Raw genomic sequence first — 27,500 nt, 5'->3', positions numbered from 1 at the left:
GGACTACAAAATGTAAATGTTTCATGATTTTTTTTTTTTCTTTTTTTTTTTTGTATACAAGATCGAGGCTCGTGAAAGAGCGAACATTAATCACACAGAAAGACAAACCGACACATAAAACATATAACATCGGGAGCGGTAGACAAGATGGGGAGAGAGGGGGAAGGACACAAACACAACATTTGAGAGCAGGGACCGAGAGACATGGAGACATCGAGAGATCTGAGAGAGGGCGAGGGCTTTGGGGGGGGGGGGGGGGGCATGGGAAGGGGGCGGTGGGAGAGGTATAAAACATATGGACACTGCCAGGACTTCCAGGAAAGAAGTTGGAATTTCAAACAAGGTGGATCTGGGGTGAATTAGCGGGGGTAGAAAAGATCAAGGTTTTGGATGGGGGAAGATAAGAGATGGTGGTGAACAGCTGTTTTAAAGACCTGGAGGGAGGAGTGGGATTGAAGGGAGTGAGGGAGTTTTGTTCCAGAGGCGGGAGGAAAAGAGGCATGAAAGAGTGAAGGTGAGCAGAGAGCCGAGATTTCGGCAGTTTAACCATCAGAGGGTTGCTGGCAGATCTTGTGCGACCTGTAGGAATATTTGGGGGACAGAGCACAGAGAGAGCTGGGGGTGCAAGGCCGGAGAATTTGATATATTATATCACCTTTATCAATATTGTTGAAATGAAGATCAAATCGCTGTATGTTGAAAAAGTCGTTTCCGGTCTTGCTGGCGAGGGTTCGTTTATTCGCAGCTCTACACGCTCTCCATCGAAATCGAAGTTTAGTAATTGTTCCCATTTGGATTTTCGTTATAACTGTATTTATTTTATGGTGTATGTACGTATATTGTCCCGACGAAGATTTTCGGTGCAAATCTTTCATACCTGTATTGAAAATCGTTTTAATTCGTGTCGTGTCTTGAGGCCTTGTACAGTGTACACTGTACAACCTTGAGGCTTTGTTTTTCTCTCAGCGGTCCGTCGTTTGTGATCCAATAACTTTCGTTCTCTGTTTTCCCAGTCTTTTCACCCCATAGCCTACTTCCTTATGTAAATCTCAACTCAAAAAAACAAAAAAAAAAGACATTACCTTCTCTGTGCTCAGTCGTTTATTCATTCTTATTCGTTCGTTCGTTCGACCACGTGTTTCTCCCCCATTTCCCCAGATAGATTGTCAAATTTCAACTCGTTATTTTATCGTCCATGCGATATTGTTTGATTATAGGTAGTTTTGGTTTGAATTTCCTGTAACTCGTAATTAATTAATCGTGTTCTGCTCCTCGTGTGTGGCCTTGTAGTTGTACCCCCGTCGGTGTTTTGTTAACTTAAGCGTGTTTTGCTTGGCTCTTAGTTTTTCCCTTCTACCCCGAACATAATACTCTGTCTAACGTTCTAAATCCCCACCCCCCCCCCCCCCCAAAAAAAACCAAACAAACAAACAAAACAAACAAAAAAAACATTTATTTTCCTTTCTCCACGTGTACTGTTGTCTCATCCTGTATTTTCTGTCCAGGTGTGCTGTTCGCCCCGCCCCCATTATCTGCTTGCCATCCACCGTTTGCCCTGTTCACGTGACTCGTGGTGGTCCCTCTCGGCTCTCCCCCCGTGGTATTTTGTGCATCAAAGATTGTTCACAGTTCTGTTTAAATATTATTTAAATATGTTTAACCTTTCCCCTTCTGTGTTTTATTCAGTGGTATATTGCAACACGCTGTTTTTCTTCCTATTTAAAAGGCTTTTCTCAATTTCCTCTCCAACTCATTCCACTTCAAAAAAAAGAAATTCAATATCTTATACGTCTCCCTCACTACATGGTCTAAATTCACATTCATTCCATCCCTCCTCCATCGTTCTGAATCGGATTGCTAACTTGAAATCACAACAAACCCAATTTGTTATCAATGTTCGTCTTTCATTAATCATCCACTTTCTAAACTCCCCTCTTGCCCCTCCCATCCAAATCCCCCCCCTTGCACCTACACTCCTAAACTCCCCCCTTGCCCCTCCACTCCTGAACTCCCCCCTTGCCCTTCCCCTCCTAAACTCCCCCCTTGCCCCTCCCCTCCAAATCTCCCCCCTTGCCCTTCCCCTCCTAAACTCCCCCCTTGCCCCTCCACTTCTAAACTTCCCCCTTGCCCCTTCCCTCCAAAACTCCCCCCTTGCGCCTCCCCTCCTAAACTCGACCCTCACTCCTCCCCTTCAAAACTCCCCCCCCAACCCCTCCCATTCAATTCTCCCCCCATACCATTCCTCTCCAATTCTCCCTCATCCCCCCTCCTCCTCCAAGCTGCCTCCTCCCCACTTCGTCTCCCTTCTATCTCATACCTCCACCCCCCCCAAACCTTCTACTTTCCTCTGCCCCCCCTCAAACATCCCCTCACTGTGCCTCATCCCTTCACCATCAAACCTTTCATCCTCCTCATCCTTCCCTTTCTTGGAACTCTTCTGCAATATCTGACACACTATCAACTGCTCTCCCTACCTCCCCCTCTCATCCTTCATCTTACCCTACTCCTCCCCTCCCCTGTCCTGTACCTGATGCTCCCCCTCTCTCTTCATTAACGGTATGGACCTCAAACATCCGGGGCCTTCGCTCAAACCTGACTGATCTCTCCATACAGGTTGCTTCTGACAATCCAGACTTGATCTGCTTAACAGAGACTTTCCTCCCTCAAGATGTCTCTGATTCCTTAATATCTCTTCCTGGTTACTCCCTCCTCCGGTATGATAGACCTGAGCCTCGGCCTGGTGGTGGGGTGGCTATCTTTATCAAAAACTCTCTTCCTCACTCTCCTTGCACTGCCCTCTTTCCTCCTCACCCCCAGGAGTACCTCTGGCTACGGCTTCCTCTCCGCTCCCACCTTTTGTTCATATGTGTTCTGTACCGTCCCCCAAACAGTGATGACTCCATCTACATTTCACTGTCTGACAACATGGACCAACTTCTATCCACTCATCCCAACTCTCTCTTCCTCATATGTGGTGACTTCAACTGTCATCATGCCACCTGGTTGGGTTGGGTGTGGGTTCCTCTCTCACCAGTCATGGCACCTCAGCAAAGGACTTCTGTGACTCACTGGGATTGACACAATCTGTCAATTTCCCGACCCGGATCTCAGCCAATGGAGTATCTTCTCTTCTAGACTTGGTTTTGACAAACTTCCCTGCTAATGTCTGCTGCTCTTCTTCTGCTCCAATCGGTTCTTCTGATCATGTGCTTGTCAAAGTGGACATCTCTCTGGCCATTCTCAGAGAGCCTCCTCAGCGTCGACGAGTCTGGCATTTCACTCAGGCCGACTGGGACGGTCTTCAAGCAGCCATCAATCGTCTGGATTGGTCTCCCATCTCCACTGCCTCTGACATCAATTCTTCCTGGGAATTCTTCCAAAGCAAACTGATCTCTCTCATGCACAGATTTATCCCATCTCGCCTTCAGTTGTCTTACCCTTCCTCCCATCCATGGTACACTGAATCATGTGGTGAGGCAGTTTCCCTGAAACAACTTGCCTTTGTCTCTTGGAAGGCTAATCCAACTGAAGGCAATCTCAGTTCCTTCCACCAAGCTCGGAACAAGTGTGTGTCTACCCTCAGGAGTGCCAGGAAGCACTATCTCTCCTCACTCAAGAATGAACTCTCAAACCTGTCTCCTTCCTCCAAATCCTGGTGGCGTCTGGTCAAATCCGTTTCTGGTGTTTGTTCCCCCTCCATCCCCTCCCTTACCTCAAATGGCCACACAGTTGACATCGCACGTGACAAAGCCGAATGCCTCAACTCTGTGTTTGCCTCAAAATCCTTAGTCCCAAACCCATCTCTCTCTGTTCCCACCTTTCCCAGTCGAACCCAACTGCTCCTGAACTCTGTGTCCTTCTCTCCTGACAAGGTGGAGGAGTTTTTGTCAAACCTCGACTCTGATTCTGCAACTGGACCAGACGGCATCAGCCCACGGGTCCTAAAATCCTGCTCTGCCGCTCTATCTCACCCTCTCTCTGTTCTTTTCACCCTATCTTTTGCTCAAGGTCATCTGCCAGCATCCTGGAAATCAGCTAACATTACCGCTTTACACAAAAAAGGTGCAAAAACAGATCCTTGCAACTACAGACCAATCAGCCTTCTCCCAATTATCAGCAAAGTCATGGAATCCATCATTGCTTCGGATATGAAATCTTTCCTCTTCTCCAATGGCTTGATCTCTGATCATCAATTTGGTTTCAGACCAGGTCACTCTACTCTGGACATGCTGCTTCTGCTGTCTCAACAATGGATGGAGGTCCTCAATGCCAAACAGGAAATCAGAGCTGTCTCCCTTGACATATCACGTGCCTTCGATACGGTCTGGCACCCAGCTCTGCTCACCAAACTCTCCTCCTATGGTATCCATGGAAATCTCCATGCATGGCTTGCGGACTTCCTCTCTGGTCGTAGTCAACGTGTGGCCCTGAATGGGTTTCTCTCATCTCCCCTTCCTGTTCAGGCTGGAGTTCCCCAAGGCAGTGTGCTGGGCCCTGTGCTTTTTCTGGTCTTCATCAATGATCTCTCCGACTCTCTGGAAAATCCTCTCTATCTCTTTGCTGATGACTCCACTCTCTGCCGCTCCATTCCTCTTCCCTCAGATCGGCAGTCTGCAGCCTCCTCACTCTCTGAAGACCTGGACAAAATCACAGACTGGTCAAACAAGTGGAACATGTCTTTCAATCCTGACAAATCTCACTCTCTTTCTATGTCTCTCCGAAAAGATCGACTGGACAACCCTCCCATCTACTTTCTCAACAATCCTCTCCAAGAAGTTCTGTCGCTCAAGCTTTTGGGTCTCACTATCTGCCATGATCTTTCTTGGGAAAACCACATTTCCAAGCTGGCCTCCAAAGCCAGTCGCCGACTGGGCATCCTCCGTCGTGCAAAGTCCTTCCTCGGCACACCTGAGCTCCTCACCACATACAAGGCTTTCATCCGCAGCTCAATGGAATACTGTTCTCCCCTATGGGCTGGTGCTCCTGCCTCGCACCTGGCTCGGCTTCACGCTGTTGAATCCCAAGCTTTCAAAATCATTGGAATCTCCCACGATGAAGCTATCTCTGAGGGCCTTTCACTCACTCACCGCAGGCAGGTAGGTGGTCTTTCTGTCTTCTACCGACTCCTCTCCGGCCTTGCTCCCCCAGCTCTCTCTGTGCTCTGTCCCCCAAATATTCCTACAGGTCGCACAAGATCTGCCAGCAACCCTCTGATGGTTAAACTGCCGAAATCTCGGCTCTCTGCTCACCTTCACTCTTTCATTCCTCTTTTCTCCCGCCTCTGGAACAAACGCCCACACTCCCTTAAATCCCACTCCTCCCTCCAGGTCTTTAAAACAGCTGTTCACCACCATCTCTTATCTTCCCCCATCCAAAACCTTGATCTTTTCTACCCCCACTAATTCACCCCAGATCCACCTTGTTTGAAATTCCAACTTCTTTCCTGGAAGTCCTGGCAGTGTCCATATGTTTATACCTCTCCCACCCCCCCCCCCCCCCCCCCTTCACATGCCTCCCTCCCAAAGCCCTCTCCCTCCCACAGATCTCTCGATGTCTCCATGTCTCTCGGTCCCTGCTCTCAAATGTTGTGTTTGTGTCCTTCCCCCTCTCTCCCCATCTTGTCTACCGCTCCCGATGTTATTTGTTTTATGTGTCTGTTTGTCTTTCTGTGTGATTAATGTTCGCTCTTTCACGAGCCTCGATCTTGTATACAAAAAAAAAAAAAAAAAAAAAAGTCAAAACTTTACATGGGGTGTACTTACTTTTTCACGTGACTGTATATATATATATATATATGTATATGAATGAATGAACGATCGTTTTAAGGCCGTTTTTCCCCGCCGGAGCGGGGGTTAGCCGTGTGTGTGCGTGTGTGTGTGTGTGTGTGTGTGTGTGTGTGTGTGTGTGTGTGTGTGTGTGTGTGTGTGTGTGTGTGTGTGTGTGTGTGTGTGTACACGTGTGTGTGTGTGTGTGTGTGTGTACACGTGTGTGTGTGTGTGTGTGTGTACACGTGTGTGTGTGTGTGTGTGTACACGTGTGTGTGTGTGTGTGTGTACACGTGTGTGTGTGTGTGCGCGTGCGTACACGTGTGTGTGCGTGCGTACACGTGTGTGTGCGTGCGTACACGTGTGTGTGCGTGCGTACACGTGTGTGTGCGTGCGTACACGTGTGTGTGTGTGCGTACACGTGTGTGTGTGTGTATGTGTACACAAATGTTTTAGTTTGTGCAATCAGCATTTCATGTACGTTTGTATGTGTGTATAAAGTATACAATATTATTATTTTCTTATTAACCAGCAATTTATTGGCGCTGGATAACGTTGTGCTTTTCTGGTCCCACAGAAAAAGGGTTCTGCATGCGAGGTGATATGTGTCCGTTTGACCACGGCACCGACCCCCTTGTTGTGGATGACGTTAATCTGCCGAGCATGATTCCTTTCCCGCCACCAGCCGGCCCTCTTCTCGAGCGTGCACCACAACCTGCTCCGCCTGGAATGCCTCCGCCCCCTCTCATTCCTCCGCATTCTCTCCTTGGTCCAATGCCACCACTTCGACACCCCTCTTTAATACCGCCTCCAGGGATGACCCCGACAAGCGGTAAGTTCTTTTACAGTTTAGCTTTGTCTCGTTTTAAAAATCCATTCCATGTTGTGTTTTGGAGAATTTTCCCATAATATAACTAGCCTGTCAGCGTGCAGCAGGAGACTGGGTTTTGCAATTACGTCTATCTGTCTGTCTGCCACTTCTTTACAATTTGGGCTTTGTCAAATTTTCAACAAAACCTTTACAAGAATATTGAGAAGACAAATTAATTGGGTCTGAACGTCAAAGGGCAAAGTCACAGCCACCGAAGGTGGATGGAGGTTACGGTTTCACCTCTGTCTGTCTGTCTGTCTGTCTATTTGTGAACAGGACATCTCAAAACGTTGTGGATGGATTCGGACAAAATGTGGTAGAGATGTTGGGTATGTGACAAGGACGAAATTATTAGATTTTGGTGAAGATCCGGATCCAGATTTGGATCCGAGAATTTTTTACGTGATCCTTCACCATTGAGAGATAGGGCAAAAACGAAAAATAGCAGTTATCTCAAAGCTGTGCACAAATTCGGACAAAACAAATCGGTTTTGGTGAAGGTCCGAATACGGATCCAGCTGGATACGAGAATATAAATATATTTTTTAATGGTCCTTCACCATTGAGTGACTGGGCCAAAAACGATATAGCATGATATTTCAAAATGTTGTGGACAACTTGTGAAAACTGTGGATGATTTGGCGCAGCGATAAGAACAAGCGATTAAATCCAGATCCGGCCAATCAGTGGGATACAAAACGTAAACTGTTCGGCCATCAAATTTTCAACATACCTTTTGCTTTGAGAATATGGATAACACTGATTATGTTTCCCCGCTATATACCGATTATTATTCCTGGTGTTTTTTTTATTATTATTCTTCCATCCTATGTTTCACCTCTGAAAACTTTAAAATTAATGTTTTCAGCAACTGTTGGTCCGATTGACACGAAATTTTCACCAAGTGATGGGTTGGACATATATAATTTTTACTGCTAATTATGACATCATTGGTCACATGGTATAGGCACCATCTTGGAAAACACCTTCAACATTGCCCCTCTGTCTCAAATGGCTCGATGGAAAAAATTGAGTCATGGCTCATTCAAAAGAACTCTGCAATGGGACCAAAAAATGTGTTTATTTAGGATATTAAAAGTGCTAATGTTACGAGGTTAGAATTCAACAACAAATAGATCCATTGCTCCCACGAATATATTGTTGCGGATCTCTCGAAGCCCGTCGACGTACAGAGGGGGGGGGTTAAACCCCTTTTCCCCCTTGGGTCCACGAGTCCGAGTCGCCACTCCCGTAGCGAGCGTGCGGAAGGGTATCGGGTCGATTCCACACGTACCTTCGGTGCCCACGCTGCCACGAAAACGGGGACTGGACCTCGCACAAGCCACGCTAATCGAATACGCCCGAGCAGTTTGCGTATCATGTGACTCGTGCCGTTACTTTTATTGAACCCGATTCGAGCGGTTTTATTTGTGCGATGCTAGGCCAATGGTGAAATGACGGGCACGATCAAATGGAAGAAAGAACAGGTTTATTTACAACTATACAAGGCGAAGAGACACAGAGCAGGCTTAATAAGTCTTAACTTATTTCCCGGACAAGGGCCCACTCACTCATGCAGGGAAAAGAAGGAAGGACAGTTCGCGCTCCAAACACGCTTTGGCGCCGTTCACTCCCAGACAGCTCGCCGGGCGTGGCCCTCAGATGTTCACGGCACGTGTGCTGGGAGCGCAGGCAGGGAGACCGTGCGTCTGTGGCCTGGAATGGATCGTCCTCACGAGCGTGTTATGCACAGCAGCGGCAGGGCACGGGGAGAGTTCGTGTACAGCGAGGCTATAACAAGCAAGGGACTTCACTCGTGCTGTGACAAAAGCTCTGACTGGGAGACTCACCGATTCTGACGCGGGGGGCTCGGGACAGGGTCTTATATCGCCCCTCCCCAGCCTTACCTGAATGTTCCAAGCCCCTCCTCTCGCTGCCGTTGTGAGCCACTCCCCTTGAGCTCCGATTGGCTGCTTGCCGCCTACCGGCCACTCCCCTGCAGCTCCTCCCTTCGGCCTTGCCAGACTTGTTCCAGGCCTAGCACGTGGCATTCCAGTCCAAAGAACACCTAACTCACTGGCCTGCTCAATGCAAACTAACACAGGAAAGGAGACGACGCTTACATTGAATAAGAAATCACTGAAATAAAGCGAGGCTACATGTTGTGGTGCAACTACCTATGAGGGGGGGGGGGGGGGGTCATCCTTTATTCACAAAACCGCAACAATACTTTTTTTACGTAACCTTAGGTTAAAAAGATTTAGATCAAAAAATTTTTTGACGTCATACGTCACACGGTTCCGCCGCCATATTGTTTTTCGTGAAAAACACTAAAACCCCTTTTTCTCCGCAACGGCTGTGCAGATCGAGCCCAAACTTTGCATGCACAATCGCATGCCCATGACGAAAAAAAAGTTCCCACATGATGCCATCGTACGTCGCATCGTTTCGGAGTTATGACGTTTTGAAGCATAAACTTTAAATCCTATCTCCTTCATGTTTTAAGATATCGAGTGGAAACTTTACACAAATGTTCCCCATGTGAGGAAATTAAAATGTTACTTGGGAAATTTCAATAAGTCACATGGTTTGTCCGCAGTAAATAATTGAACAAACTTTTTTTTAAAGCTTCTATCTCTTGAACTGCTGCATTGATTGATTTGAAACATTAATGTAATCTAGATCTCATCAAGGGGAATAATTGTTTAAAATTTCAACATGATTGGTTGTACGGTCTGGAAGCTAGAAGTCGTTATTGTTGAAAGAAGAAGAAATGCAACACTTTTTCTTCTCCGATCATGTAACGGATTGTGCCACTGCCATTTTTTGGATTTATTTCCTTTAAAAATCATTTTTTCTGCAATAGTTGGACCGAATGAAAGGAAATTTTCACCATAGTGGCTCAGCCTGTAGAATCTTATAATGGTAATTATGATGTCATTAGTCACTTGGTACGGGCGCCATGTCACGTGAATGTTGCATCGTTTAGGAGTTATGATGTTTTGAAGCATGAACTTTTAAAACCTAGCTCCTCCCTCATTTTTGATCATATCGAACAGAAACTTCACAATTATGTTCCCCATGTCGGCGTGCTAAAATGCCATTTTGGAATTTGCGATATAGACCGGTAGCAAAACCTTGGTAAGGGCCTAGAAATGAAATTTCGTTCCGCGGAATGGGTGCTAGGTGAAATTTCACCTGATGCTAACTGTTGGTACACCAAACATCGGAGAAAAAGTTCTCCGTCCAACTCTTGCCCATTAAGGGGTATGGAGGCCCTTAAAGATATAGTAGTTTATCCCTTTCGACAAAATACCTTTAAAAAGAAAACATCTTTACTGCGGCATTTATACGATTATATGAGGACCCATAAACGTGCCGCCAGCAGTCGGGGGATGTGAAAAGGCCCTTCTGATCATCCGGTGTTGAATTTCCAACCCCAGTGGCGTAGCGAGGCGGGGCATGGTGCCATGCCCCCCCCCCCCCCTCGGCAATCTCAGGCAATCTAACTTTCAAAATTTTCCCGGGGGTGTCCATGGGGCCATCCCCCCTCAGGGCCATGAAATTTTTCAAAAATAACAAGAAACTATTCAGGCTTAGCTGCAACTTCAGCAACGGGTGCAATATGGCCACAGATCGCATCTCAGGCAATCTAGCTTTCAAAATTTTCCCGGGGATGACCCCCTCTCGGGTAAATGAAGATTTTATAAAAAAACGTCCGGTCATTGGTCCCCCCCCCCCCCCCCCGCCCCTCGTGTAAATCCCTCATATAATTGTATAATATGCTAAAACCATTCTGTGTACACTGCTTAATTTTGATTGGCAAAAGGGTTGATATGCGATAAGCGGATAGACTGTACGTTGGGCTTGGGTGGGTCACTGAAGATAAATTGATCCTCCTGAACACTCTTGAGGTTGGTAACTCACCCACGAAGTGAACAACCGCGGAATGAGATGGATGGTCATGGAGCGAGCATTGCTCAAGATCCTTGAGGTGAAATAGGGAAAACAGTAGGCCGTGCTGACAGTCAGAGCTATTCACAGCGTGTTTATTAGTACCGTACCGTATTACAAAAACGTTTCTCAAACAATACAGGTAAAAAACAATATGGAGTGAACAACGGAGAAACCTTAAAAACACCGTAAATCACAACCATATATGGGCATTGGGCATCAGATTTCAACAGCTCAAATATTGAAATGCTAATGGTCGTTTTCTATGTCGCTGTCATCACTCCCGGCCATTTTCGAATGCATTTTCCGTCGTCGTATTGGTACCGTTGTCAAACTCTTGGCACAAACACATGTCTGTGCATGAAAGGCCCGAATTTAGGCATGAACAGCGACCAGACGTACATTTAGCTTTCTTACAGGAACATGCCACCGCTTCCAGTACTGATTTAGGAGCGGGTGCGCGAGTCATCCACACAATCCCCAAATCCTCTCCGTCAACCACCCAGCCATGCTCTTGTGGGGAGGGGGCCTGCATCAATGGGACGAAGGAACTCCGATTTATACAGGATTGGTAGGCAGCTCTCAGTGAATGTTGATGTAGGGCATCTTTAGTCGGCGGAAGAGTTGCTTCGTTTGGCGATGAGGACAGACAGAAGAGTTTATACCTCGCTTCATGGAGGTCCGACGTTGAGAATTGACTGGTATACAAGGCCACAACAAATCTACAAATCTAGAATCAAACTACCCTGGCCAAAAGTGATTATATTAAGAGACGCATACTGTACCATATGCTCATATTTTAGGCAGAGTTCAAACATGTTAGTACGCCTTCTGAAGCAGGCCCTATCATAGGATAGAAAATCGTAGATGGTGTAAGGTACCTACCAGCAGTCAATGTTTGAGCTTCTTTTTTTCTTTCTTTTTTTTTTCTTTTTTGTTGTATACTGAATCGAGGCTCGTGAAAGAGCTAACATTTACTTCACAAACAAATCAACCAGACAAACAAAATATATAAAAAGAGGGAGCGGAAAACAAGATGGGGAGAGAAGGGGAAGCACACAAACACAACATTTGAGAGCAGGGAGATGTGTGGAAGGGAGAGGGCTTGGGGGGAGGAGGCGTGGGAAGGGAAGTAGAAGTATAAAACACAAGGACACCAAGGACTTCCAGGACAGAAGTTGGTATTTCAAAAAAGTGGAATTGGGGTGAAATTAGCGGGGGTAGAAATGATCAAGGTTTTGGATGGGGGAAGATAAGAGATGGTGCTGAACAGCTGTTTTAAAGACCTGGAGGGTGGAGTGGGATTGAAGAGAGTGAGGGAGTTTGTTCCAGAGGCAGGAGAAAAGAGGAATGAAGGAGTGAAGGTGAGCAGAGAGTCTTTATTTTGGCAGTTTGACCATAAGAGGGTTGCAGGCAGATCTTGTGCGACCTGTAGGAATATTTGCGGGACAGAGCCCAGAGAGAGCTGGGGGGGCAAGGCCAGAGGAGTCGGTAGAAGACGGAAAGACCACCAACCTGCCTGCGGTGAGTGAGTGAGAGGCCCTTGGAGTTAGCTTCATCGCGGGAGATTCCAATGATTCTGAACGCTTTGGTTTCAACAGCGTGAAGACGAGCTAGGTGTGAGGCAGGAGCACCAGCCCAGAGGGGAGAGCAGTATTCCATTGAGCTGCGGATGAAAGCCTTGTATGTGGTGAGGAGCTCAGGTGTGCCAAGGAAGGACTTCGCACGACGGAGGATGCCCAGTCGGCGACTGGCTTTGGAGGCCAGATTTGAAATGTGGTTTTCCCAGGAAAGATCATGGCAGATAGTGAGACCCAAAAGCTTGAGTGACAGAACTTCTTGGAGAGGATTATTCAGAAAGTGGATGGGAGGGTTGTCCAGTCGGTCTTTTTGGAGAGACATCGTAAGAGTGTGAGATTTGTCAGGATTGAAAGACATGTTCCACTTGTTTGCCCAGTCTGTGATTTTGTCCAGGTCTGCAGAGAGTGGGGAGGCTGCAGACTGCCGATCTGAGGGATGAAGCTAGCACCAGAAGATCTCGTGTTTTACCACCATGATGTCATTTCAAATAGCTGTCCTTCTTACCACATAATAAACAGACTTTAGGAAGCACTCGTGTGGTTGAGGATGGTGTTGCTATTTTTGAATGGCGACGCAGTTTTTTTGCTGGAGACATTGTGATTGTTTGTACAAGTGCTGTACTACACCTCTTCTCACTGGCTTGCAGACGTTTCTTGTCCATAAATCGCTGGTAGCATGTGGCATGAAAACCACACACATCCTTCGGTATTTGCTCAAATGGTGATTCAAATGTCACTGATAGTAATGCCACACTATCATCGAGATGAAGGGCCGCTGCTCCGGCTCCTGGTATGGGAATCGGTGCCGGGGGGGACTGGTAGTGGTAGTGTCGAAGATGATGATGATGATGATGATGGTTGTGGTGAATTGCGACTGGGGCATTCGAAAAGTTTCTTTGCCACATGAGAGCATTCACCATCGAGACTCACCCATTATTTTGCACAGTCAGTGAATGTGGACCATCTCTTTTCTGTAAAAGGCTGCACCACCTCACCATGGACACTTTTTAGGTGCAAAATACACACTAAACGGGCCTGATCGCTTTCAACACGGTCAGTCATGGGCGCAGCCATGACAGTTGATCACAGAAGTCACATGATCATGTTCTGTTATGTGATTGGCTGACACCTGTCTACATACGCGAAAGGCGGTACAACGGCACCCGAGATAGGCAAGTGGGCAAGACAATATAGTGCACACAATTTCATCTCGTGACATATGTTTGGGCCAATATATTTTGGAGAACTTTTGATATGTTCAACACCATTAGATTCAACAACTTTTCGCATGGTAAAATTTTAGCACCTCGGACACGAAACGAAATGTCATTTCCCACAGAGTTGCTACCGGCCTAATAGCTCACATGGAATTGCAGCAATAAATAGTTCAACAAAAATATTTTAAAAATTATATCTCTTGAACCGCTTCATTGGTCGACGTGAAACTTGAGAATAAAGGAGAAGTCATGGAGTGGAACAAGTGTTCAAAATTTCAAGATGATTGGATGTACGGTCTGGAAGCTATAAGTTGTTATTGTGTGAAGAAGAAGAAACTATATTTTATCTTCTCCAGCCATGTGACCTTTCGGTCTTGGTTTAATTATGATGAAAGTGGGGTTGTATGAAAGCAAGGTTATATCAAAGTGAGGTTGTATCAAAGTATGTCTGATGATAGCGGGATTGTATCAAAGTGAGGTTTTATCAAAGCGGGGTTGTATCAAAGCGGGGTTGTATGAAAGCGGGGTTGTATGAAAGCGGGGTTGTATGAAAGCGGGGTTGTATGAAAGCGGGGTTGTATGAAAGCGGGGTTGTATCAAAGCGGGGTGGTATCAAAGCGGGGTTGTATGAAAACGAGGTTACAACAAAGCGGGGTTGTATCAAAGTGTGGCCAAAAAAAGCGGGGTTGTATCAAAGTGTGTCCAAAGAAAGCGGGGTTGTATCAAAGTCTGTCCAAAGAAAGCGGGGTTGTATCAAAGTGTGTCTGATGAAAGTGGGGTTGCATCAAAGCAGGGTTGTATCAAAGCAGGGTTGTATCAAAGCGGGGTTGCATCAAAAGCGGGGTTGCATCAAAAGCGGGGTTGCATCAAAAGCGGGGTTGCATCAAAAGCGGGGTTGCATCAAAAGCAGGGTTGCATCAAAAGCAGGGTTGCATCAAAAGCAGGGTTGTATGAAAGTGGGAAGATGGAGGAAACCGGTCATCACTGCCAGCAATCATAAAGTGGCAGTTCTAGTTAATAAAATTAACATCACTCATTTTCTTTTTTCGCTGTTTTCATCAAGCTTCGTTTGTATGAGTGATGTCTGGTGCTTCCTCCCACAGACTTTGTACATAATTATACTGTTCCCTTTCTCACACCTTCAAAGTACAAAGCGAATCGGATGGGCTTTGCGTTTTGAGTTGCTTTCTCGTTGCTACTTGTATGTACTTGGTTGAGAACTGGAAGTGTTCCTTTTGTCTTTTTAATAACCTGCACCCTTTTCTCTTACACCAAACGTTTGCAAAGTGTAAGCAAATTTAATTTGGCATTTTCAAGTGTTTGAAAACAAACCAATCTTAACTTGGACATGTGGTGCATTATATAATGTAACAGGATACCATGTTTATTAACAAATAACAAACAAACAAAGAATCCCCTTTAATACCTGCATTTGTTTGCATAGAGCTACAAAACCAGAGTGTCAGCATTGGGTACATCTGTGATTGAATCATTGCCATACTCTCCAGGTCCCACCCAACACCCATCATCGCGTGTCGAGACGCCATCGTCCGTTGAAAATTCCATGGCTTCTCGAATACCACCTGCTATTCACATCCCCCCACCACCCCTTCCTCAACCCTCCAATTATTCTCTCGGTAAGTATGGTTCCTGCACTCATCTCTTTCGCAGTTGTGTTTCCTCCATATACTAATATATATATGCACTGTCGGACCCCGCTATTCGCAGTTCCGCTATTCACGAGTTCCGCGTATTCACGGGTGATAAAATGCGATCTGTTTCTCCATTTGTGGAAAAGTATCCCGCAAATTCGCGGTTTTATTTCTATTCACGGCCATGTTCCACGAAATCGCACGGTTTTTTTTTCCTATTTGCAGTCGTGTTTCGTGAATTTGTGGGGGTTTTTTCCTATTTGCGGCCGTGTTCCACTAATTCGCGGATTTTCAGGGGCGCAAAAAAAATATTTCACAAGCTGTTAGCTTCACATATGGTATTTATAAAACCTTCGCTAATTATCGTCGACATTCGTGGGATTTGCCTCGCCATTCTTGGATTTTGCCTCGCTATTCGTGGTTTCGGCCTCTCTATTCGCGGATTTTCATGACTCGGGAACCTATCCCCCCTTTTTCCATTGAAACAATGCCCCGCTATTCGCGGGTTTCGCTATTCGCGGATTTTCCAGGAACGTACCCCCCGCGAATAGCAGGGTCCGTCTGGCCATTCTGCCATAAAGCCCAGATCGGTGGAGTGTTGCAGTGATGGGGTGGGGTCCTTCTGGAAGTTTCTCCCATCTCCACACAGAATCTCTGGAGCTCAGCCAGAGTGACCATCGGGTTCTTGGTCACCTCTATTACCAAGGCCCTTCTCCCCCGATTGATCAGTTTGGCCGGGCGGCCAGCTCTAGGAAGAGTCCTGGTTGTTCCAAACTTCTTCCATTTAAGAATTATGGAGGCCACTGTGCTCTTGGGAACCTTCCATGCAGCAGAATTTTTTTGGAGGCTTCCCCAAATCTGTGCCTCGACAAAATCTTGTCTCTGAGCTCTGCAGGCAGTTCCTTCGACCTCATGGCTTGGTTTTTGCTCTGATATGCATTGTCAGCTGTGAGACCATATAAAGACAGGTGTGTGCCATTCCAAATCATGTCCAATCAATTGAATTTACCACAGGTGGACTCCAATCAAGGTGTATAAACATCTCAAAGATGATCAAGAGAAATGGGAGGCACCTGAGCTAAATTTCAAGTGTCATAGGAAAGGGTCTGAATACTTATGTCAATGTGATATTTCAGTTTTTTCTTTTTAATAAATTTGCAAAACATCCTAAAATCCTGTTTTCTCTTTGTCATTATGGGGTATTGAGTGTAGATTGATGAGGGAAAAAATGAATTTAAACGATTTCAGCATAAGGCTGCAACATAACAAAATGTGAAAAAAGTGAAGGGGTCTGAATACTTTCTGAATGCACTGTATGTATGTGTATATATTTCACTTTTTTCTGTGCATGTTTGGTGCTTCCTGGCACAGACCTTTTACGTAATTATACTGTTCCCTTTCTCATGCCTTCAAATTTCATCTGGATTGCTCAGCAGACCACTTTGAAGCTGACGGATACAACCCAGAGTCACCCAGTCTGACCGCCACTACTCGTCCACCCTACAGACACTTTTGTGCAAGGAGCCAGAACCTCCGACCTAACCTCATTGGGCTGACATCCAATGAGCCTGATCCTGCCCCTCCTCGTTGTAAGGATGAGTGAAACGCGTTTTAGTTTTATTTATTGTCACTTCATGATGTACCTCACCTCACTAAAATGAGCACATTATCTCGTTTATATTCTCCTTTGGTGAGACGTCTGCCATTCATGGGAGTGGCTTAAACCATGGAGGGAGTGGCTTCAAAAATAAATCTCCACCATTTTGTTTGTTCTGCATAGCTCGGAGGCCTCTTTTGATAGGCTCGCGCTTTCTGACTCCCTTGTGGCTCGATCTCGACTCTAATTTTTTTTTTTTTTCTTGGGCTGAGGCTCATGAGAGCTGACACACACACACACACACACACACACACACACACACACACACACACACACACACACACACACACACACACACACACACACACACACACACATACATACATACATACATACATACATACATACATACATACATACATACATACATATATATATAGACATACACACATACACACACACGGACATACACACACACACACGGACATACACACACGGACATACTGATGAGACAAATACTTACCATAGCTACTGAGCTTGGAAGTGCAGTCACTTCCTGGGTGCCAGCTCCATCATGACAATGGCGCCGCTTTTCTCACCGTACTCCGCGGGACATTTCCTCCTCCCCATGTATGGCAACTGATGGGGATTGTCTGTGCTCTATCCTTTTCAAGCAAAGAAGCAACACCTGACGTTTTTATTCCCGCTAGGGAGTAGTGCGTGCGTGCGATCGATCTGAAAAAGTTCTGAACGGATTTGGATGAATGTTGGTGGGATGATTGCACTTGGGATGAGGAAGAATTGATTAGTTTTTGGTGAAGCTCATGAAATTATTCTTGATCCGGGAAATTTTTTGGGGAATTTTTTTTTTCTGTTTTCCTTTAAAAACCATTTTCTCTGCAATAATTGGACCGATTGAGAGCAAATTTTTACCATAGGAGGGACTCGGTCTGCAGAATATTTTAATGGTAATTATGACGTCACAGGTCACGTGGTTCGGCCGCCATATTGTTTTGAGAGAAAAACACTAAAATCCAATTTTCTCCAAAACGCCTGAACAGATCGAGGCCAAACTTTGCAGGCAGAATCGCATACCCATGACGAACAAAAAAGTCAGTGACCATGACGTCATGCATCACATGGTTTCAGAGTTATGACGTTTTTAAGCACAAACATTTAAAACCTAGCTCCTCCCTCATTTGTGATCCAATCGAGGGGAAACTTCACAAATCTGTTCAGTATATCGGTCTACTAAAATGTCCTTTTGGAATTTGCGATAGGTCTCGTGGTTTGGCAGATATCGTTAATTAAACGCAAATAATAAAAACATTTATATCCCTTGAACCACTTCATTGATCGACGTGAAACTTCATACTGTAGTAGACGTCATGAAGAGCAACATGTGGTTCATGTGGCTGTTAGCGTGGGGCACATGTGGTTCACGTGCCTGAGAGTGTGGGGAGCATGTGGCGAACATGCCTGAGAGTGTTGGGGACATGTGGCTCACATGCCTGAGAGTATGGGGCACATGTGGTTCACGTGGCTGTTAGCGTGGGGCACATGTGGTTCACGTGGCTGTTAGCGTGGGGCACATGTGGTTCACATGCCTGAGAGTGTGGGGAACATGTGGTTTACATGCATGAGAGTGAGGGGCACATGTGGTTTACATGCCTGAGAGCATGGGGCACATGTGCTTTACATGCCTGAGTGTGGGGCACATGTGGTTTACATGCCTGAGAGTGTGGGGCACATGTGGTTTACATGCCTGAGAGCATGGGGCCCATGTGGCTCACATGCCTGAGATTGTGGGACACATGTGGTGTACATGCCTGAGTGTGGGACACATGTGGTTTAAATGCCTGAGTGTGAGGAGCATGTGGTTTACATGCCTGAGAGCGTGGGGCCCATGTGGCTCACATGCCTGAGATTGTGGGACACATGTGGTGTACATGCCTGAGTGTGGGACACATGTGGTTTAAATGCCTGAGTGTGAGGAGCATGTGGTTTACATGCCTGAGAGTGTGGGACACATGTGGATTACATGCCTGAGAGTGTGGGGAACATGTGGTTAACATGCCTGAGAGTGTGGGGAACATATAGCGAACATGCCTGAGAGTGTGGGGGACATATGGCTCACATGCCTGAGAGTATGGGGCACATGTGGTTCACGTGGCTGTTAGCGTGGGGCACATGTGGTTCACGGGCCTGAGAGTGTGGGGCACATGTGGTTTACATGCATGAGAGCATGGGGCACATGTGGTTTACATGCCTGGGAGTGTGGGGGATATGTGGCTCACGTTGCTGAGAGCGTGGGGCACATGTGGTTCACGTGGCTGAGAGCGTGGGGCACATGTGGTTCACGTGGCTGAGAGCGTGGGGCACATGTGGTTCACGTGGCTGAGAGCATGGGGCACATGTGGTTCACGTGCCTGAGAGTGTGGGGCACATGTGGTTTACATGCCTGAGAGTGAGGGGCACATGTGGTTTACATGCCTGAGAGCGTGGGGCACATGTGGTTTACATGCCTGAGCGTGGGGCGCATATGGTTTACATGCCTGAGAGCATGGGGCACATGTGGTTTACATGCCTGAGAGCGAGGGGCACATGTGGTTTACATGCCTGAGAGCGAGGGGCACATGTGGCTCACATGCCTGAGAGTGTGGGGCTCATGTGGTTCATATGCCTGAGAGTGTGGGGCACAGGGGTGTCGAGAAGGGAGGTCAAGAGGGATCGCTGCCTCAGGGCCAGGGGTCCGTTGAAGGGCCTGAGCTTCTCCTGTTATTTTTAACAATACAGTGAAACCCCTCATCGGCTCATCCTCATTTCCTCATCGTTATATTTAAACCCACAAGCTGATTTTGCTTTCCTTGCCGGAAACAAAACAACATTTACTACTGTACTGTTCATGGTACAGTTTCAAACTTTACAGAAAATGGTTATTAAGCAGAAATGTGCCTTACAAAGAAATGGGTTTGTGTCCTCTTTGTCCAAAAACAATAATTATTAACCATCTTCGCACGTATTCACCTCCGCCACCAAAGGTGGATGGAGGTTACGTTTTCACCCCTGTGTGTTTGTCTGTTTTATTCCCGCCAGGGAGTAATGCATTCGTGTGTGTGTGTGTGTGTGCGTGCGTGCGTGCGTGCGTGCGTGCGTTTGTGAACAAGATATCTGGAAAAGTTCTGAACGGATTTGGATGAATGTTGGTGGGATGATTGCCCTTGGGGTAAGGAAGAATTTATTAGTTTTTGGTGAAGCTCAGGATATTATTCCGGATTCAAGAATTTTTTGGGGAATTTTTTTTTCTGTTTTCCTTTAAAAACCATTTTCTCTGCAATAATTGGACCGATTGAGAGCAAATTTTTACCATAGGAGGGACTCCGTCTGCAGAATATTTCAATGGTAATTATAACGTCACAGGTCACGTGGTTCGGCCGTCATATTGTTTTGAGTGAGAAACACTAAAATCCAATTTTCTCCAAAACGCCTGAACAGATCGAGGCCAAACTTTGCAGGCAGAATCGCATACCCATGTCGAACAAAAAAGTCAGTGAGCATGACGTCATGCATCAAATGGTTTCAGAGTTATGACGTTTTTAAGCGCAAACATTTAAAACCTAGCTCCTCCCTCATTTGTGATCCAATCGAGGGGAAACTTCACAGATCTGTTCAGCATATCAGTCTACTAAAATGTCCTTTTGGAATTTGCGATAGGTCACGTGGTTTTGCAGATATCGTTAATTAAACGCAAATAATAAAAACATTTATATCCCTTGAACCACTTCATTGATCGACGTGAAACTGCATACTGTAGTAGAGGTCATGAAGAGTAACAAGTGTGCAAAATTTGAAGATGATTGGATGTACGGTCTGGAAGCTGGAATTGTTATTGCGTGAAGAAGAGTCTTTGCCTGTGGACGATTAATAATTATTTATCACATGTGCAGACTTGCAGACATCGTTTGACACAATGTCCCGGGTTAATTTGAAGCTCAAATAAAATTATAATTCCAGATTTGTCAATGGCTGAGGTATATTAACAAACGAATAAAACAGATTGGCAAAATTCGAACTTTTTTTTTAAAAGATCGCATATTCACCCAAGGTTGAGAGGCTGAAGAAGAAGAAACCTCGCATGGGCTTTCCAGACGAAATAAATAATTCTGGCTCTGCGATTTTCAGGTTTATTTATCTATATATCTACATATCTGGGCAGTGTCTGTCACTGAACTACTCCCTGAAACTTTTATTTCCGTGGTGGTGAAGTGTTTTTAATAACGTGGTGGTGAAGTGTTTTTAATAACGTGGTGGTGAGGTGTTTTGAATTATGTGGTGGTGAGGTGTTTTTAAATCACGTGGCTGTGAGGTGTTTTTAATTTTCTATATATTCTATATATATATATATATGTCTGTGCAGTGTCTGTCTTGTGTTGTCTTGTCTTGTGTCGTCACTGAACTACTCCCTCAAACTTTTGTGAAATCGTACGATTCCAACTTGACCCACGGCGGGAGTATGCGCTCTACTGAGTGGCGTTCTAGTTTTTAAATGTCTTTGGTTTGACTTGAACCGGTCCAACCCGAATGGGTGTTTTTTAGGAGACACCATCCCCTTTACTAGATGGCCTTTGGCTCCCTACAGGAGCTCTTCTGCCCTTTGCCAGGTGTTGTTTTTGGTTCTGGCAGGGTGCCAGTGACCCTCCCCACTAGCAAATCCAGTGAGGGGTGTCGGTCTAGTAGTCGACAACCCAACCATGTGGCAGGTAGCACTGGGTTACATGTTACCAGTGGTGGTCCAAAAAGACTGACCAGACTGAAAAATTCCATTTTCCATCATCGCTAGGATGGCTTTAGGCTCAGTTTCAAAAAAGGGGAAGAAAATTGGACGAAACTTACTGTTTATTATAGATCAAAATGTATTTTAAATTAAATGAAGGCCTCTAATATTAAGTCCATTGAGACTCCCTCAAGGCTTTATCTTAACTCTAATTCACGAACTGATTTCATTTTTTTGTAGTTCACGAACCTAGGATGGTTTCATTCTCAGTTTCAGCAAAAGGTGAGAAAATCGGCAAAATGTATTCTAATAGTTGTTTTGAATGTGTGTGGAGAAGGGGAAGAGGACGCAGAGGAGGTTAGGTTGGGTTCCCTACTAGGAAATAGTTATTTTATTTAATACCCTCTGTGTGTGATGCTCTCCCCATGTGCAGTGTGTGCAGTGAGCAGTTGTAGAGGACTCAGGGGTTAGAGAGGAGTGAGAAGAGTGAGCTGGATAGAGTGAGTGGAGTTAGGTGGGGGCAGAGAGGAGAGTTAGGAGGGGGCAGAGAGGAGAGTTAGGAGGGAGCAGAGAGCAGAGTTAGGAGGGGGCAGAGAGGAGAGTTAGGAGGAGGCAGAGAGGAGAGTTAGGAGGAGGCAGAGAGGAGAGTTAGGAGGGGGCAGAGAGGAGAGTTAGGAGGGGGCAGAGAGGAGAGTTAGGAGGGGGCAGAGAGGCGAGTTAGGAGGGGGCAGAGAGGAGAGTTACGAGGGGGCAGAGAGGAGAGTTAGGAGGGGGCAGAGAGGAGAGTTAGGAGGGGGCAGAGAGGAGAGTTAGGAGGCGGCAGAGAGGAGAGTTAGGAGGCGGCAGAGAGGAGAGTTAGGAGGGGGCAGAGAGGAGAGTTAGGAGGGGGCAGAGAGGAGAGTTAGGAGGGGGCAGAGAGGAGAGTTAGGAGGGGGCAGAGAGGAGAGTTAGGAGGGGGCAGAGAGGAGAGTTAGGAGGGGGCAGAGAGGAGAGTTAGGAGGGGGCAGAGAGGAGAGTTAGGAGGGGGCAGAGAGGAGAGTTAGGAGGGGGCAGAGAGGAGAGTTAGGAGGGGCAGAGAGGAGAGTTAGGAGGGGGCAGAGAGGAGAGTTAGGAGGGGGCAGAGAGGAGAGTTAGGAGGGGGCAGAGAGGAGAGTTAGGAGTGGGCAGAGAGGAGAGTTAGGAGGGGGCAGAGAGGAGAGTTAGGAGGGGCAGAGAGTAGAGTTAGGATGGGGCAGAGAGTAGAGTTAGGAGGGGCAGAGAGTAGAGTTAGGAGGGGCAGAGAGTAGAGTTAGGAGGGGGCAGAGAGGAGAGTTAGGAGGGGGCAGAGAGGAGAGTTAGGAGGGGGCAGAGAGGAGAGTTAGGAGGGGGCAGAGAGGAGAGTTAGGAGGGGGCAGAGAGGAGAGTTAGGAGGGGGCAGAGAGGAGAGTTAGGAGGGGGCAGAGAGGAGAGTTAGGAGGGGGCAGAGAGGAGAGTTAGGAGGGGGGCAGAGAGGAGAGTTAGGAGGGGGCAGAGAGGAGAGTTAGGAGGGGGCAGAGAGGAGAGTTAGGAGGGGGCAGAGAGGAGAGTTAGGAGGGGGCAGAGAGGAGAGTTAGGAGGGGGCAGAGAGGAGAGTTAGGAGGGGGGCAGAGAGGAGAGTTAGGAGGGGGGCAGAGAGGAGAGTTAGGAGGGGGGCAGAGAGGAGAGTTAGGAGGAGGCAGAGAGGAGAGTTAGGAGGGGGCAGAGAGGAGAGTTAGGAGGGGCAGAGAGGAGAGTTAGGAGGGGGCAGAGAGGAGAGTTAGGAGGGGGCAGAGAGGAGAGTTAGGAGGGGGCAGAGAGGAGAGTTAGGAGGGGCAGAGAGGAGAGTTAGGAGGGGGCAGAGAGGAGAGTTAGGAGGGGGCAGAGAGTAGAGTTAGGAGGGGCAGAGAGTAGAGTTAGGATGGGGCAGAGAGTAGAGTTAGGAGGGGCAGAGAGTAGAGTTAGGAGGGGCAGAGAGTAGAGTTAGGAGGGGCAGAGAGTAGAGTTAGGAGGGGGCAGAGAGTAGAGTTAGGAGGGGGCAGAGAGTAGAGTTAGGAGGGGGCAGAGAGTAGAGTTAGGAGGGGGCAGAGAGTAGAGTTAGGAGGGGGCAGAGAGTAGAGTTAGGAGGGGGCAGAGAGTAGAGTTAGGAGGGGGCAGAGAGTAGAGTTAGGAGGGGGCAGAGAGTAGAGTTAGGAGGGGGCAGAGAGTAGAGTTAGGAGGGGGCAGAGAGTAGAGTTAGGAGGGGGCAGAGAGTAGAGTTAGGAGGGGGCAGAGAGTAGAGTTAGGAGGGGGCAGAGAGTAGAGTTAGGAGGGGGCAGAGAGTAGAGTTAGGAGGGGGCAGAGAGTAGAGTTAGGAGGGGGCAGAGAGTAGAGTTAGGAGGGGGCAGAGAGTAGAGTTAGGAGGGGGCAGAGAGTAGAGTTAGGAGGGGGCAGAGAGTAGAGTTAGGAGGGGGCAGAGAGGAGAGGTTGGAGATGAGTGGGGAGATGTTGGAGAGGAGTGGGGAGATGTTGGAGAGGAGTGGGGAGATGTTGGAGAGGAGTGGGGAGATGTTGGAGAGGAGTGGGGAGATGTTGGAGAGGAGTGGGGAGATGTTGGAGAGGAGTGGGGAGATGTTGGAGAGGAGTGGGGAGATGTTGGAGAGGAGTGGGGAGATGTTGGAGAGGAGTGGGGAGATGTTGGAGAGGAGTGGGGAGATGTTGGAGAGGAGTGGGGAGATGTTGGAGAGGAGTGGGGAGATGTTGGAGAGGAGTGGGGAGATGTTGGAGAGGAGTGGGGAGATGTTGGAGAGGAGTGGGGAGATGTTGGAGAGGAGTGGGGAGATGTTGGAGAGGAGTGGGGAGATGTTGGAGAGGAGTGGGGAGATGTTGGAGAGGAGTGGGGAGATGTTGGAGAGGAGTGGGGAGATGTTGGAGAGGAGTGGGGAGATGTTGGAGAGGAGTGGGGAGATGTTGGAGAGGAGTGGGGAGATGTTGGAGAGGAGTGGGGAGATGTTGGAGAGGAGTGGGGAGATGTTGGAGAGGAGTGGGGAGATGTTGGAGAGGAGTGGGGAGATGTTGGAGAGGAGTGGGGAGATGTTGGAGAGGAGTGGGGAGATGTTGGAGAGGAGTGGGGAGATGTTGGAGAGGAGTGGGGAGATGTTGGAGAGGAGTGGGGAGATGTTGGAGAGGAGTGGGGAGATGTTGGAGAGGAGTGGGGAGATGTTGGAGAGGAGTGGGGAGATGTTGGAGAGGAGTGGGGAGATGTTGGAGAGGAGTGGGGAGATGTTGGAGAGGAGTGGGGAGATGTTGGAGAGGAGTGGGGAGATGTTGGAGAGGAGTGGGGAGATGTTGGAGAGGAGTGGGGAGATGTTGGAGAGGAGTGGGGAGATGTTGGAGAGGAGTGGGGAGATGTTGGAGAGGAGTGGGGAGATGTTGGAGAGGAGTGGGGAGATGTTGGAGAGGAGTGGGGAGATGTTGGAGAGGAGTGGGGAGATGTTGGAGAGGAGTGGGGAGATGTTGGAGAGGAGTGGGGAGATGTTGGAGAGGAGTGGGGAGATGTTGGAGAGGAGTGGGGAGATGTTGGAGAGGAGTGGGGAGATGTTGGAGAGGAGTGGGGAGATGTTGGAGAGGAGTGGGGAGATGTTGGAGAGGAGTGGGGAGATGTTGGAGAGGAGTGGGGAGATGTTGGAGAGGAGTGGGGAGATGTTGGAGAGGAGTGGGGAGATGTTGGAGAGGAGTGGGGAGATGTTGGAGAGGAGTGGGGAGATGTTGGAGAGGAGTGGGGAGATGTTGGAGAGGAGTGGGGAGATGTTGGAGAGGAGTGGGGAGATGTTGGAGAGGAGTGGGGAGATGTTGGAGAGGAGTGGGGAGATGTTGGAGAGGAGTGGGGAGATGTTGGAGAGGAGTGGGGAGATGTTGGAGAGGAGTGGGGAGATGTTGGAGAGGAGTGGGGAGATGTTGGAGAGGAGTGGGGAGATGTTGGAGAGGAGTGGGGAGATGTTGGAGAGGAGTGGGGAGATGTTGGAGAGGAGTGGGGAGATGTTGGAGAGGAGTGGGGAGATGTTGGAGAGGAGTGGGGAGATGTTGGAGAGGAGTGGGGAGATGTTGGAGAGGAGTGGGGAGATGTTGGAGAGGAGTGGGGAGATGTTGGAGAGGAGTGGGGAGATGTTGGAGAGGAGTGGGGAGATGTTGGAGAGGAGTGGGGAGATGTTGGAGAGGAGTGGGGAGATGTTGGAGAGGAGTGGGGAGATGTTGGAGAGGAGTGGGGAGATGTTGGAGAGGAGTGGGGAGATGTTGGAGAGGAGTGGGGAGATGTTGGAGAGGAGTGGGGAGATGTTGGAGAGGAGTGGGGAGATGTTGGAGAGGAGTGGGGAGATGTTGGAGAGGAGTGGGGAGATGTTGGAGAGGAGTGGGGAGATGTTGGAGAGGAGTGGGGAGATGTTGGAGAGGAGTGGGGAGATGTTGGAGAGGAGTGGGGAGATGTTGGAGAGGAGTGGGGAGATGTTGGAGAGGAGTGGGGAGATGTTGGAGAGGAGTGGGGAGATGTTGGAGAGGAGTGGGGAGATGTTGGAGAGGAGTGGGGAGATGTTGGAGAGGAGTGGGGAGATGTTGGAGAGGAGTGGGGAGATGTTGGAGAGGAGTGGGGAGATGTTGGAGAGGAGTGGGGAGATGTTGGAGAGGAGTGGGGAGATGTTGGAGAGGAGTGGGGAGATGTTGGAGAGGAGTGGGGAGATGTTGGAGAGGAGTGGGGAGATGTTGGAGAGGAGTGGGGAGATGTTGGAGAGGAGTGGGGAGATGTTGGAGAGGAGTGGGGAGATGTTGGAGAGGAGTGGGGAGATGTTGGAGAGGAGTGGGGAGATGTTGGAGAGGAGTGGGGAGATGTTGGAGAGGAGTGGGGAGATGTTGGAGAGGAGTGGGGAGGAGTGGGGAGATGTGGGGAGAGGAGTGGGGAGAGGAGTGGGGAGAGGAGTGGGGAGAGGAGTGGGAGAGGAGTGGGAGAGTAGAAGAGAGTGGGAGAGTAGAAGAGAGTGGGAGAGTAGAAGAGAGTGGGAGAGTAGAAGAGAGTGGGAGAGTAGAAGAGAGTGGGAGAGTAGAAGAGAGTGGGAGAGTAGAAGAGAGTGGGAGAGTAGAAGAGAGTGGGAGAGTAGAAGAGAGTGGGAGAGGAGTGGGGAGATGTTGGAGAGGAGTGGGGAGATGTTGGAGAGGAGTGGGAGAGGAGTGGGAGAGGAGTGGGAGAGGAGTGGGGAGATGTTGGAGAGGAGTGGGAGAGGAGTGGGAGAGGAGTGGGGAGAGGAGTGGGAGAGGAGTGGGGAGAGGAGTGGGAGAGGAGTGGGGAGAGGAGTGGGGAGAGGAGTGGGGAGAGGAGTGGGAGAGGAGTGGGAGAGTAGAAGAGAGTGGGAGAGTGGGAGAGTAGAAGAGAGTGGGAGAGTAGAAGAGAGTGGGAGAGTAGAAGAGAGTGGGAGAGTAGAAGAGAGTGGGAGAGTAGAAGAGAGTGGGAGAGTAGAAGAGAGTGGGAGAGTAGAAGAGAGTGGGAGAGTAGAAGAGAGTGGGAGAGGAGTGGGGAGATGTTGGAGAGGAGTGGGGAGATGTTGGAGAGGAGTGGGAGAGGAGTGGGAGAGGAGTGGGAGAGGAGTGGGGAGAGGAGTGGGAGAGGAGTGGGAGAGTAGAAGAGAGTGGGAGAGTAGAAGAGAGTGGGAGAGTAGAAGAGAGTGGGAGAGTAGAAGAGAGTGGGAGAGTAGAAGAGAGTGGGAGAGTAGAAGAGAGTGGGAGAGTAGAAGAGAGTGGGAGAGTAGAAGAGAGTGGGAGAGTAGAAGAGAGTGGGAGAGTAGAAGAGAGTGGGAGAGTAGAAGAGAGTGGGAGAGTAGAAGAGAGTGGGAGAGTAGAAGAGAGTGGGAGAGTAGAAGAGAGTGGGAGAGTAGAAGAGAGTGGGAGAGTAGAAGAGAGTGGGAGAGTAGAAGAGAGGCGGGGAGAGGAGAGTGGTGGGGTTGGAGAGGGGATCACATATTATGTGAAGTAAATACATTGTGTCGATAACATCATTTGTGGATCTGATGAATTGGCATTAACCAATTTGGAAAACTGAATGTGCATGCAGCATCTAACTCAAGATGCCCAAAT

At 48.1% G+C, this 27,500-nt stretch overlaps 1 protein-coding gene across 3 annotated transcripts in view; it reads left to right on the top strand.

Moving 5' to 3' along the window:
* The window catches only part of LOC144888386 (RNA-binding protein 26-like), an 81,363-nt gene extending 59,495 nt beyond the window's left edge, over positions 1-21,868 (top strand). For 2 of the 3 annotated variants that reach the window (XM_078766241.1, XM_078766239.1), the window contains exons 7-10: positions 6,343-6,597; positions 14,896-15,024; positions 16,473-16,628; positions 21,651-21,868. In XM_078766241.1, the coding sequence (XP_078622367.1) occupies positions 6,343-6,597; positions 14,896-15,024; positions 16,473-16,628; positions 21,651-21,772 (662 nt within the window). In that variant the 3' untranslated portion in view covers positions 21,773-21,868. The remainder of the gene's footprint in view (positions 1-6,342; positions 6,598-14,895; positions 15,025-16,472; positions 16,629-21,650) is intronic. The other variant, XM_078766240.1, reaches the window with a different exon arrangement.
* Positions 21,869-27,500: the final 5,632 nt, after the last annotated feature.

The sequence above is a fragment of the Myxine glutinosa genome, chromosome 12, assembly GCF_964187855.1.
Source record: "Myxine glutinosa chromosome 12, kmMyxGlut1.1, whole genome shotgun sequence".
NCBI classification, from domain to species: Eukaryota; Metazoa; Chordata; class Myxini; order Myxiniformes; family Myxinidae; genus Myxine; species Myxine glutinosa.
The sequence above is the reverse complement of the archived record's forward strand: the minus strand, read 5'-3'. Positions and strand labels throughout refer to the sequence as shown.